Below are 13,930 nucleotides of genomic sequence, written 5' to 3' on the forward strand. Positions count from 1 at the left end.
GTGACGGAGAAACTGAAGGAAATCCAAATTAGGCATGAAGTGGTGTTGGATAAACCGATGGGACTGGGGACAAGTCACCAGGGCCTGATGGTCTGCATCACAGGGTACTTAAGGAAGTGGCTCAAGAGAACGTGGATGCATTGGTGATCATTTTCCAATGTTCTATAGACTCGGGATCGGTTCCTGTGGATTGGAGGGTAGCTGGTGTTGTCCTACTTTTTAAGGTAGGCGGGAGAGAGAGAACGGGGATTTATAGACCAGTTAGCCTGACAGGTCGGGAAGATGCTGGAATCAATTATAAAATATGAGATAGCCGAACATTTGGATAGCAGTAACAGGATCTTTCCGAGTCAACGTGGATTTATGAAGGGGAAATTATGCTTGTCTAATCTTCTGGATTTTGTTGATGGTGTAACTAGGAAAATGCACAATGGAGAGCCAGTGGATGTAGTGTACCTCGACTTTCAGAAAGCAATTGATAAGTTCCCACATAGGAGATTAGTGGGGAAAATTAGGACATCTGGTATTATGGGTAGAGTGCTGACATGGACAGAGAAGTGATTGACATACAGGAAACAAAGAGTAGGGATTAACAGGTCCCTTTCAGAACGACAGGCAGTGCCTAGTGTGGTGCGCTAGACTCGGTGCTGGGACCGCAGCTATTTACAATAAATAGCAATGATTTGGATGAAGGGATTCAATGTAACATTAGCAAATTTGCAGTTGACACAAAGCTGGTGGCAGTGCGAACTGCGAAGAGCATGCTATGAGAATGCAGGGTTACTTGGACGGGTTGGGGGGAGTGGGCAGATGCATGGCAGATGAAGTTTAATGCGGATACATGTGAGGTTCTCCACTTTCGTAGCAAAACCAGGACGGCAGGTTACTATCTAAATGGCGTCAAGTTGCGCCAAATGGCGTCAAGGGAAAGCACATCTGGGTGTCCTTGGATCTGGGAGTCCTTGTACATCAGTCTATGAAAATAAGCATGCAGGTACAGCAGGCAGTGAATGAAGCAAATGGCATGTTGACCTTTTTAACAAGAGGGATCAAATATATGAGCAAAGCTGTCCTTCTGCAGTGGTACAGAGCCCTAGTGAAGCCACACCTGGAGTATTGTGTGCAGTTTGGGTCCCTTAATTTGAGGAATGAGATTCTTGCTATTGAGGGAGTGCCGCGCAGGTTTACGTGGTCCCGGGATGGCGGGACTGTCATATGCTGATAGAATGTAGCAGCTGGGCTTGTACACTCTGGAGTTTAGAAGGATGAGAGGGTATCTAATTGAAACATATAAGACCGTTAAAGGTTTGGACACGCTAGAGGCTGGAAACATGTTCCCGATGTTTGGGACTAGGGGCCATAATTTAAGAATAAGGAGTAAGCCATTTGGAACGGAGACGAGGAAACACCTTTACTCACGGAGAGTGGTGAGTCTGGAATTTTCAGCCTGGAGGCGGTTTCTCATGATGCCTTCAAGAGAGAAATAGATAGGGCTCTTACAAACACAGAGTTTATAGATATGGGGAGAAGGCAGTAACGGAGTACTGATTGGGGATGATCAGCCATGATCACATTGAATGGCGGTGCTGGCTCGAAGGGCCGAATGGACTACTGCACCTACGATCTATTGTCTATTGTCTATAGTCTATTGAGAGAGGATGTCGCAAAGAGAAGCCCATACCGACGGAACTGTGTATAAATCGTCATACCCATATCCCTTTGGAAACGGTACAGGTCCCAGGTTCAACAAATAGTCTCTACGTGACATAGATGCGATGACATTTTAACGTGTTGCTTCATTTTGCAGAAGATGATCCTGGCGTATTTATTGGGATTTGCCGTCCTTGCTGGGATATTCCCCGTTGGAATTTGTACAGGTCAGTCTGACACCCTCGGTTATAAGGAATGCACGCCGTCATGTCCTCCTCGTGCTGTCCGCGACATGTCCATCTGAAAGCAGAACCTTCATCTTCATCTTCACCAACCACGTTGCCAGTCTCATGTTCATCGCCAAATCGCGGTCATAACATTTAAATCTAAAATCTCACCCATAATCACATATATACAACGGAGCCCAGTGGAATTCCACAGTCTAGTTCAACAAGCCATTTCCCCCAGCTCCCTCACTTATCTCCGATGCATTAAGATATTTACCTTCGTGAGCAACTCGTCACATCAGACTCTATGAAGAGACCCGCTGAAGGGAAATGTGTTAAATGCACTCTCCGTATGCATTTTAGATGGGCACACGGGTGTGAAGGAAATGGAGCAATATGGGGATGAGTTTAATTTGAAATCATGTTCGGCTCATGCATTACGGGCCGAAGGGCCTGGTCCTGTGCTCCATCTCCCACTGCTCTATTTTCAATGCGCTTGGCCCTGCCCTCAAACATTACTTGTTATCTGCACACGTCTCCCATAAGAAGTGTCTTCCATAATTTTCCATCTTCCTGAACGCCGAGCGGTGGGATCACTGATAATATTTTCCGGCAACATCATCCGGCATTGGGTCCACGGATGGTGCAGTCATGGGTGTGTCACGTGATACAAAACCGAGCGCAATCGAAGTCCAAACCGTGCACAAAACCAGACACAGACACACGCCGTCTCACAAACACTGTTCCTTTCACAGTCCCAATGTCAGACCCTGTTCGACACTTGTGCTCCGCATCAGACTCATTCCACATGGCAGGCAACGCACGACAGTTCCCATTCGTTTACGCGGATGGGAAGCTGGATGATTATCGAAACGGTCTTGGGTGTACCCTTCTTGATTCATCTTCTTGCCCCTCCCAACAGAAAACCTAGCGCTGTGGGGAACCGCGGAGCAGTCCAGCAACAATAATGGGTCAGTTACACGGCTAGCCATTGACGGCAACGATAACCCCGATGCGAACCTAGGCTATTGCAGTCAAACTGAGCTATCCAACAATCCTTGGTGGAGGGTCGATTTAAAGGACATTTATATTTTGTTGGATGTAAGAATCATCAGCCGGATGGACTGCTGCACGGAAGAACTCATCGGAGCCGAGATCCGCATCGGGAACTCGCTGCAGAACAACGGGAACTCCAACAGACTGTGAGTATTCAGCGGCAAACGCTGGCCCTCTGAGGGATCTGCCTTGGAGGACCATTGCGGCGGTTTTGGAATATGCATTGTTCCTGATGTTTTCTTTCTAATATCCAAAAATATTTTGGGTTCAACATGGCTCAGTACGTCAACATTTTTAAATCAAATTAACCATGAATAATTTGTTTGACGAGCAGTTCTGTCAACATATATGTTACTTTTGCCCCGCGGCAAATCTTGACTCCCCCTCAGGTCGTGAGGGGTTGGGGACCCACAGTTAGCGGCAACTCGACATCTCCCGACCATATACAAACTAAAAGGAATCAAGAGATACCGCAGACGCTGGTGCCTTGTGCAAAACACAAAGTACCGGAGGAACTAAGCGGGCTAAGCAGCATCTATTGGGGAAAGTAAATAGACGACCTTTGAGATCGGGACCCTTCTTTATACTGATTCAGATCAGTTTATATAAGGTGAGACAAGATGCACGAGAATGAACAGACGAAATCGGAACCGGCACCGGTGACCAACAAAATGTGGAGCCCACAATGGGCCATCGTTTTCTGTGGAAGAAGTGATAGCGTCATAATGTCACGGAGTGATGCAGCATGGAAACAGGCTCTTCGGCTCAACTTGCCCTCACCGGCCAACATGTCCCAGCTACACTGGTCCCACCTGCCTGCGTCTGGTCCATATCCCTCCAAACCTGTCATATCCATGTACCTGTCTTACTGTTTCTTAAATGTTGAGATATCACCAGTCTCAATTACCTCCTCTGACAGCTTGTTCCATGCACCCATCACCCTTTGTGTGAAACCGTTAACCCTCAGAGTCCTATGAAGTCTTTTCCCCTTCACTTTAAACCTATGCCCTCTGTTTTTCGATATACCTACACTGGGCAAGAGACTGCCAGATCTACCCGATGTATTCCTCTCATTATTTTATACACCTCGGTAAGATTACCAGTCATCCTCCTGTGCTCCGAGGAATAGTCCCAGCCTCCTCATCCTTTCTCTATATGTCAAACACGCCCGTCCAATAAACATCCTCGTAAATCTTCTCTGTACCTTTTCCAGCTTCACAACTTCTTACAGCATGGTGCCCAGAGCTGAACGTAATGCTCTAAATGCGGCCTCACCAACGTCTTATGCAATTGCAACATGATCCTCCAAACTTCTATAGTCAATACTGTGAGTAATAAAGACTAACGTGCCAAAGGCCTTTTTGACCACTCGGTCTACTTGTGCCTCTACCTTCAATGAACCATGCGTCTGCACTCCCAGAGCCTTTGGCTATACAACACGCCCCAGACCCACACCAGTTCTAGGTAGGTCCTGCCCATGCTAGACATCCTAAAATGCAACACCTCGCATCTTTGTTTAAATTCCATCAACAATTCTTCAGCCCATCAAGATCCTGCTGCAATTTTTCACAACCATCATCATCACCTGTAAACCATCCATGTTTGTATCATCTGCAAACTTGCTATTGTTGCCCTTTGTGTTAGCTTCCAAATCATTGACAGAGATGACAAACATTAACGGGCCCAGCACCGAACCGGGAGGAACACCACTAGTCACAGGCCTACAATTCGAGAAGTAATATTCCACGTTCATCCTCTGCGTCTTTCCACGTAGCCAATTGTCTATCCATTCTGCTATCTCCCCTTGCAACCAATGCGATCTAACCTTCCAGACCAGCCTACCACGAGGAGCCTTGTCGAATTGTTTGATTAAGTCAATATGTATACACAACATGAACAGTCCGCCCTCGTCGGCACTTGTGGTGACATCTTCAAAAAAATCAATCAGATTTGTGAGGCACGATCTCCCACGTACAAAACTATGCTGACTATCGCTAATCAGCCCTTGCCCGTCGCAATACCTATCTGTCCTGGATACTTGGATATAATTGCGAATAATCCCTGGTAACGTTCTAACTACAGATGTGAAGCTCACTTGCCTTTTGGCACAATGTCCTCACTATTGTGGGATCATGCCCTGGAGATTTGTCTACTTATGTTCAGTCCCTCTTCGATCGTAACATTGACCATAGCATTCCAAAGAGGAAGAAAAATTCCAAGGGGAAAAAGAGGCAACCGTGGCTGAATCGGTAGGCGGCGCGGCTCTGGCCAGCAGCGGCCTCTGCAGTCTGTCCGCGTTTTTATTATTTTCTGTCTGTGTTTTAATGTAGTTTTTGTTATTTTTTGTTGGGGTGTGTGTGTGGGGGGGTGGGGGGGTGGGAAACTTTTTAAATCTCTCCCTGCACTGGAGACCCGACCTTTTTCTCGTCGGGTTTCCGTTGTCGTTGAGGCCGCAACGAGGAGCGGCCTCCAACAGGAAGAAGCCGGGGACTCAGGTGCTACTCACCGTCGCCGTCGCGGGGCTGGCCGAGTCCGGAGCGGTTGGAGCGGTGGAGGAGCGCTGCTGCTGCCCCTGCTGCTGCTGCTGCTGCTGAGTCGGAGGCTGCTGCTGAGTCGGAGGCTGCTGCTGCGGGTCTGCGGACAGCGGCGCCGGGAGCCCGCGGATCCCTGGAGAGAGACCGCTTTTCGGGGCTCCTGCAACGGCGAATTCACACGCCCGAGTTGCGGGGTCGAAGAGCTCCTGGAGCGGGGCCTAACACCATTGCCCCGCGCGGCTGGAACGGCCGCGGGACTTTACGAGCGCACACCGGGGGCTCCAACACCAAGACCCGGTGTGCGACCTCGCACCACCCGGCGTGGCTTCAATTGCCGCGGGACAATCGCCATCGCCAGCCGGGGGCTTTGACTTTGACTCTGACATGGGGGGGGGGGGGGAGGGTGCAGTGGGGAGAGATAAGTGTTTTTTGGCCTTCCATCACAGCTATGTGATGGATGTTTATGTAAAATGTAATTATGTTGTGTCTGGGTCTATTTGTGTGTAATGTATGGCTGCAGAGACGGCATTTCGTTTGGACCTCTAGGGGTCCAAATGACAATTAAACTCTTGACTCTTGACTCTTGTCTCTTGACAAGGGAAGTTAGCGATGGAATAAAACTAAAGGAAAAGGCGTATAACATAGCAAAGATTAGCGAAAAGCCGGATGATTTGGTAACTTTCAAATGACGCAGAAGGTAACAAAATGGGGAACACGGGTTGAATAGATGAAGGTCGAGGGTGAACACAAAGAAAGGTTAGTAAACACTAATTTAGCTATGTTAAGAGAAAAAGATTAGTAAAGACAAATGTGGGTCCCTTGAAGGCAGAAACAGGTGAAATTATTCTGGGGAACAAGACAACGGCAGAAGAGTTGAACAGGTACTTTGATTCTGTCTTCACTAAGGAAGACAAAACAATCTCCCTGGTGTACTAGAGGACAGAAAATATATGGAGACAGAGGAACTGAACGAAATTTGCATTAGGTGGGAAATAGTATTGGCTGGACTGATGGGACAGTAGGCTGTTCAATCCCCTGGGCTGATTGTCTGCATCAGCTACCTGAACAGGTACTTCGGATCTGTCTTCACTAAGGAAGACACAAACAATCTCTCAGATGTACTGGAAGACAGAACGGGGGTAGAAGATCTGAAATAAATTTTCCAATGCTCAATATATTAGGCTGTGGAGAAATTGTATTGGGTATAATAATGGGGCATTTGAATAGCAGTAAAATGATTAGGCCATGTGAACATGAAGTTTTGAAAGGGAAATCATGATTGACTAATCTTCTGTAATTTTCTGAGCATGTGACAAGTAAAATGGATGAAGCGGTGCCAGTGAATGTGGTGTATCGAGACTTTCAGAAAGCTTTTGATATTGTCCCGCACGGGAGATTGGTGACTAAACTAAGAACACATTGTATTGGGGATAGGGTGTTGACATGCATAGGATATTGGTTGGTAGACAGGATGCAAAGAATAGGAGTGAACGGTTCCTTTTCATAATGGCTTGCAGTGGCAATGGATTGGATTGGATTCAATTTATTGTCATTGCACTTTTCAGAGGAACGAAATGGTTTAGCCTGCAGTCATAACGTAGAAGAAATAACAAAAACTCAACACAGTTTAAAGTCCCAAAGTCATTGTGTTCTTCCCTCCTTGCTCTCCCTTTGCGCCGAGGCAATGCAAGCTTCCGATGTTGTGGCCCAGCCGGGTGATGGTAAGTAAGTCCCGCGGCTGAACCCGTGCTCCGCAAACGGGCCGGTTCAAACTCCGCGGCCTGGGGCGGTCGAAGCTGCCGGAGCTGCCGTCCTCCAGTCCAGCGGACGCAGATGTAGTTGCGGGAGCTCCGGAAAAACAGGTCACCACCTGTGACCTGCGAGCTCCCGATGATGTCGTCCACTGACCCGCGGCCGAGCCTCCGACGCTCCAAAGTCGGGTCGGATGTTGGGTCGCCCCGCAACCACAGTCCCGAAGTCACAGGCTTGGTGTTGGGACCGTAATTGTTTATCATATATATTAATGGTTTGGAAGAGGGAATTAGGAGCAACACTAGCAAGTTTGCGGATGGCACAAAGCTGGGTGGCAGTGTGAACTATGAAGATGATTTTAGCAGGCTGCATGGTGTCCAGGACAGGTTGGGTGAGTGGGCAGATGCATGGCAAATGCAGTATAACATAGATAAATGTGAGGTTGTACTCTTTGGCGGCAAAAAGAAGGGGGCAGATTATTATCTCAACGAGGTTAGGTTAGTTAAGGGGGAGGTGCAGCGAGTCCTGGGTGTCCTTGTACACCAGCCACTAAATGTTGGCGTGCAGGTACAGCAGGCAGTGAAGAAAGCTAATGGAAAATTGGCCTTCATAACAAGAGGATTTCAGTATAGGAGTAAAGAGGCTCTTCTGCAGTTGTATAGGGCTCTGGTAGGACCACATCTGAAGTATTGTGTACAGTTTTAGATTAGATTAGATAGCCTTTATTGTCATTCAGACCGAAGTCTGAACGAAATTGCAGCAGTCATACATATAATACAATAAAACAACTATAAACACATATTAACATCCACCACAGTGAGTCCACCCAGCATCTCCTCACTGTGATGGAGGCAAAAGTCTTAGGTCTGCAGTCTCTTCCCTCCTCTTCTCCCTCTGCGCTGAGGCGATACCCCCTCCTAATTTGAGGAAGGACATCCTTGTGATTGAGGCAGTGCAGCGTAGGTTCACGAGATTGTTCCCTGGGATGGCGTGAATGTCCTATGACGAATGATTGAAAAGACTAGGCTTGTATTCACTTGAGTTTAGAAGGATAGGGGGAGGGGGGGGGGGTATCTTGTAGAAACATATTAAACTATAACAGGACTGAACAAGCTAGATGCAGGAAAATTTTTTCCCAATATTGGGCGAGTCCAGAACCAGGGGCCACAGACTTGGAATAAAGGGGAAGCCATTTAAGACTGAGGTGAGAAAACACGTTTTCAACCAGAGAGTTGTGAATGTGTGGAATTCCCTGCCACAGAGGGCAGTGGAAGCCAAATCACTGGATGGATTCATGAGAGAGTTAGATAGAGCTCTAGGGGTTAGTGGAATCAAGGGATATGGGGAGAAGGCAGGCACAGGTTATCGATTCGGAACGATCAGCCATTATCACAATGAATGGGGGTGCTGGCTCGAAGGGCCGAATGGCTTCCTCATGCACATATCTATCCCAGTGTACTCATGGAGATGCCTCTAGAAATCTTGCACTCATTAGTGATCATTTTCCAACGTTCCATATATTCAGGATCAGTTCATGTGGATTGGAGGGTAGCTAATGTTATTTCACTTTTCAAGAAAGGAGCTGGAGAGACAACCGTGAATTACAGACCAGTTAGCCTGACATTGTTTTTGGGGAAGATGCTTAAAGAATGATTAAAGAAGCAATAGCGGCGTAATTGGACAGCAGTAAAAGGATTGGTCGAAGTCAGCATTTTTTATGAAGGGAACATCCTGCTGCACTAATCTTCTGGATTTTGTTGGAGGATGTGACAAGTGAAATGAATGAACGAGAGCCAGTGGATGTAGTTTATCTTGACTTTCAAAACGCCTTTGATAAGGTCCCACACAGGAGATTAGTGGGAAAAATTAGATCACATGGTATTGGGTGTAGGGTATTGACATGGTAAGTAAATTGGTTGGCAGACAGGAAACAAAGAATATGAATAAACGGGTCCCTGTCAGAATGGCAGGCAGTGAAGTGTGGAGTGCCGCAAGGCTCGGTGCTGGGGCCGCAATTGTTTACTATATATATATTAATGATTTAGATGAAGGGATTAAAAGTAACACTAGCAAACTTGCAGATGACACAAAGCTGAGTGGCAGTATTAATTGCGATGAAGATTCTAGGATGATGCAGGATGACTTGGACAGATTGAGTGAGTGGGCAGATGCATGGCAGATGCAGTATTATGTAGATCAATGTGAGGTTATCCACTTTGGCGACACGAACAAACAGGCAGATTATTGTCTCAATGATGTCAGATTAGGAAAAAGGGAAGTGCAACATGGGTGGCCTTGTACACCATTCACTGAAATTAAACATGCAGGTACACAGGCAGTGAAGAAAGCTAATGGTATGTTGGCCTTCATAACCAGAGGATTTGTGCATAAGAATAAAGAGGTTCTTCTGCAATTGTACAAGGCCCTGGTGAGACAACATCTGGAGAATTGTGTGCAATTTAGGTCCCCTAATTAGCGGACGGACACCCTAGATTTTGAGGCAGTGCAGCGTTGATTTACGAGGTCAATCTCCATGGTGGAGGGACGGTCATATGAGGAAAGATTGGAAAAAGTGGGCTTCTATTCACTGGAATTTAGAAGGATGAGAGGAAATCTAATATAAACATCTAAAATTATAAAATGACTTTACAAGCTAGATGCAGGAAAACAATTCCCAATGTCGGGGGTGTCCAGATCCAGCGGACATAGTCTATGAATAAAGGGGAGGCCAATTAAAACTCAAATGAGAAAACGTTTTCAAGATTCAAGATACAAGATTCAAGATTCAAGAGAGTTTATTGTCATGTGTCCCAGGCAGTACAATCAAATTCTTGCTTTGCTTCAGCACAACAGAATATAGTAGGCATACCCGGAGAGTTGTGAATTTGTGGGATTCTCTACCACAGCAGGCTATAGAGACCAATTCACTGGATTAATTTAAAAGAGACTTAGATCGGGCTCTAGGGGCCTGCAGAATCAAGGAATAATGGGAGAGGGCCGGCACGGGTTACCGATTGTGGATGATCAGCCATGATCGCAATGAATGGCGGTGCTGGCTCTAAGGGCCATATGGCCTCCTCCTATTTTCTATATTTCTATGTTTCTATATTTCTCAAGAAACTTGAGTCACAGTAGGTATGGCCATCGACTCTCCCATGTTGCTCTGTCCCCCTGTCTTTCTCCTCGGTAAATACAGAGGAGAGATACTAATTGAGGGCCTTTACTATCACACAACGTTGACCGCATTGATTACTGAGGGGTCCCACGTTCTCTCTGGTTGCCCTTTCCCCCATTACCTATTTATAAAATATATTTGGATTTTTTATGAATGCTATGTACAAGAGCAATCTCCTGCCCCCGTGTTGCCCTTCTAGTTTCCTAGTTCACGAAACTCCACCAGGGATGCACTTGATCCCAGATGCTTCTACCTGGTTCATTCGGCTTTTCGTTTTTTTGACTAATGCCCCAATGTCTCCCGTTATCCAAGCGTCCTCACGTTTGCCTCTTTCCCACTCAAACAATCTGATCCAATCAACTTTAGAGAGATGTCTCTCATATCCTCAATGTTCGCCATACCACAATTCAGATGTTTAGCACATGGGTACTCTCTGTCCCCATCCATAACTATCTTAAACATAATCGAAAATTGGTAATTCGTCCCAAAAGGATCCTCCGCCATCCTTAACTTACTCCTCCCAATTTCACAAGACTAGTCAAGTTTTGCCTTCTCACGCGTGAGTTCCTCTACATATTGCTGGTGAAACGCTCCTAAACACCTTTGAGAAATTGCACCCCATCTAAACCTTTGACACTATGATTTTCCCACTCTCTATTGGGAAAGTTGATATCCCCTACTATAACAACCTTATTTGACCTGCAGCTATCTGCAATCTCCTGGCATACTTGTTCTTCTAATTCCCGTTAACTATTTGGGAGTTCGTAGTACACCAACAAGGTGAGCGGCCCTTTCTTGTTCCTCAGCTCCACCCGTATGTACGAACCGTCCGTAATGTCATCCCCCATGCCGTGACATCCTCATTCACCAATAATGCACCATGTCCTCCTCTTTGACCATCACCCCTGTCACTCCTGAAACACCTGTGTCACGGAAAATTGAGGCACCATTCCTGCTCGTCTCATAAACAGGTTTCGGTAATGGCTACAACCATTCAGTCGCACATTCCTGTCCATTCTCTAGTCTCATCTGCTTTAGTCCTCATACCCCTTTCATAAACATACGTAAGTTTAAACCAACCTTCCCGCCTCGCTCCCCGACTTATCCCCCTACCCGATTCTGTACTCTAATTCACCGTGAAACATTTTGGGATCCACCTTTCATCGGTCATCAGTGCTGGCTCTGATTTGTTTTAATTTCTCATACGTCGAATTTGCCTCGCTCCGCCTTTCAGTCCGAAGAAGGGATTGAACCCGAAATGTCACATATCCCTTTTCTCCGGAGATGGTGCTTGATCCCTTCTCAATACCATCAGAACCGCACCATACGAAGCTTGCATGTCCACCGATTTCATGACGGCGGCCAACGATGGGTCCACACTATCCACACTACAGCGGATCAGGATCCAGCTATGTAGCTAACTGCTCTGTGATGGCCCCGGTTCCAGATGATTGCTGATTTGCACCCGCGGACTGCCAGCCTGAGACTGTTTTTTTTTCTGTTTCAGCTGTACAATCGTCAACTCTATTCCGAAAACCGGAACAGTTACCGTTCGCTGTAATAATTTTGCGGGTCGATATGTGAACATCGTAATTCCAGGAAAAAATAAAAAACTAACTCTCTGCGAGGTGGAGGTGTTTGGCTCGAGCCCCCCAGATCCTCTCTGTATAACTGAAGGTAGGCTAATAGACCTACATTGGGCCTCGCTGTACATGCCCTTGCATACTGTGACTCAGATCGCATAGAGGCTTTCACCCCCAATTGAATAATAGAATGGGCGGCACGATGGTGGAGCGGTAAAGTTGCTACCTTACAACGCCAGAGACCCGGATTGGACCCGACTACCGGTGTTGTCTATACGGAGACTGTACGTTATCTCCGTGACCATGTGGGGTTTCCCCGGCTGCTCAGGTTTCCTCTCACACTCCATAGCTTTGTCGGTTAATTGACCGGTTAAACAAAAAGTTAATAGTCCCTAGGGTATAAGATAGTGCTCGTAAACTAACGTAGTGATCGCTGGCCGCTGAGGATTCGATGGACTGACGGGCCTGTTTCTTCTTTATCTGTCTCTCTAAAGTTATACACTATTGAAATCAGACCCTTCTGCGCACCTCGTCCATGCCGATCGAGATGTCCCGGCCTAAGCTTGGTCCATTTTCCCGCGTTTGACCAATATCCTTCTCAACCTCGCGTATCCATGTAATGCGCTACTGAAAATATGTCGCCGCTCCAGAGCAGAAATGTTAACATGAACACGTGCGAAGTAAGATCCGGTAAAGTAAGATGCCGAGAGCCGCGTGGATGTCACGTGGGAGGCTCGGATAGGAGGCGTGATGACGCGAGGCTTGCGGGGCAGAAATTAACTCAATTCACCGAATGTACTGAAAGGCTCAAAGATTGTCCGAACCCCAGTTCACTCTCGGGCAGAACAAAGTGTGTGTGTGGGCGAGGGGTTGGGCGGTAGTGATGTAGTGGAGGATGACGGAGTAGACAATAGACAATAGACAATAGGTGCAGGAGTAGGCCATTCGGTCCTGCGAGCCAGCACCACCATTCAATGTGATCATGGCTGATCATCCACAATGAGTTATCTTTCCTGCCTTCTCCCGTAAGGATGAAGAGGAAGGGGGGAAGGGGGGGGGGGGGGGGGGGGTTGTCATATAGTAGAGGATGTCGAAACAAGGGTGAGGTGTGATATAATGGAGGATGATGGAACAAGGGCGGGGGAAGGGTTATACTGAAGGATTTCCCAACCCGTGGAACGGTTCCTTAAATTGTGTAACCCAGTCAATCTTTGCTTTAGCTTCACGAATTTCCAATTATTCTGGGGGCTTGCTGTCTTGAACTTGTATTTATTAAATACTGTGTTGAAGTCTACATGGATAACCCAAATGCTCACCCCTGAAAATATCCATACTTAGCCAAACACGAACTTCCGTTTCCACTATCTCGCGCTCTGTGATGAGACCACACTAGACACAAAGAAAAAGCCAGGACCATTCCCTGCATTGCTTGCAGTCCCAGCCCGGTGCCTAGTTCCACCGCCAGGCCCGGATAAGCAAATACTTTTCTCAACAAATAAAGCGCGATGTGAGGCATTTAGTTTTTTGTTGCTGTCGAATGAATAACTTTCCTCCGTAATAGTAAACCAGGCTGTGGGAGGATTGGCGATACAGTCCAGCACGGCCCAGGAAAACATTGCTGAGCGAGCCATTGACGGCGATAACAATGAGGACGCGCGGCTGGGTTCCTGTACGGAAACCAAAAAGTCACCAAACCCCTGGTGGAGGGTCGATTTAAAGGAAACGTTCGTCGTGTCGACAATCAGAATCGCCAACAGGGGAGACTGTTGCTCGGAACAGCTTCAAGGGGCCGAGGTCCGCATCGGGAATTCATTGGAAAATAACGGGAATTCTAACAAACTGTAAGTATTCACCTATTAACGCTGTAACTACAAAGCGGTTTCGAGCGAGGAAGTAAATAAAAACAGAGCACGTGGTAAATCTAAAATATCAACCAAATACTGAGCTGGTCAG

At 46.9% G+C, this 13,930-nt stretch overlaps 1 protein-coding gene across 1 annotated transcript in view; it reads left to right on the forward strand.

Annotated features, from left to right (window-relative positions):
- LOC129706182 (uncharacterized) overlaps window positions 1–13,930 on the forward strand; it is a 30,126-nt gene that overhangs the window by 2,797 nt on the left and 13,399 nt on the right. Inside the window, exons 2-4 of the mRNA XM_055650240.1 lie at window positions 2,795–3,079; window positions 11,902–12,071; window positions 13,539–13,818. Of these exons, the coding sequence (XP_055506215.1) occupies window positions 2,795–3,079; window positions 11,902–12,071; window positions 13,539–13,818 (735 nt within the window). The remainder of the gene's footprint in view (window positions 1–2,794; window positions 3,080–11,901; window positions 12,072–13,538; window positions 13,819–13,930) is intronic.

This window comes from Leucoraja erinacea, chromosome 2, assembly GCF_028641065.1.
Source record: "Leucoraja erinacea ecotype New England chromosome 2, Leri_hhj_1, whole genome shotgun sequence".
Classification (NCBI taxonomy): Eukaryota; Metazoa; Chordata; class Chondrichthyes; order Rajiformes; family Rajidae; genus Leucoraja; species Leucoraja erinaceus.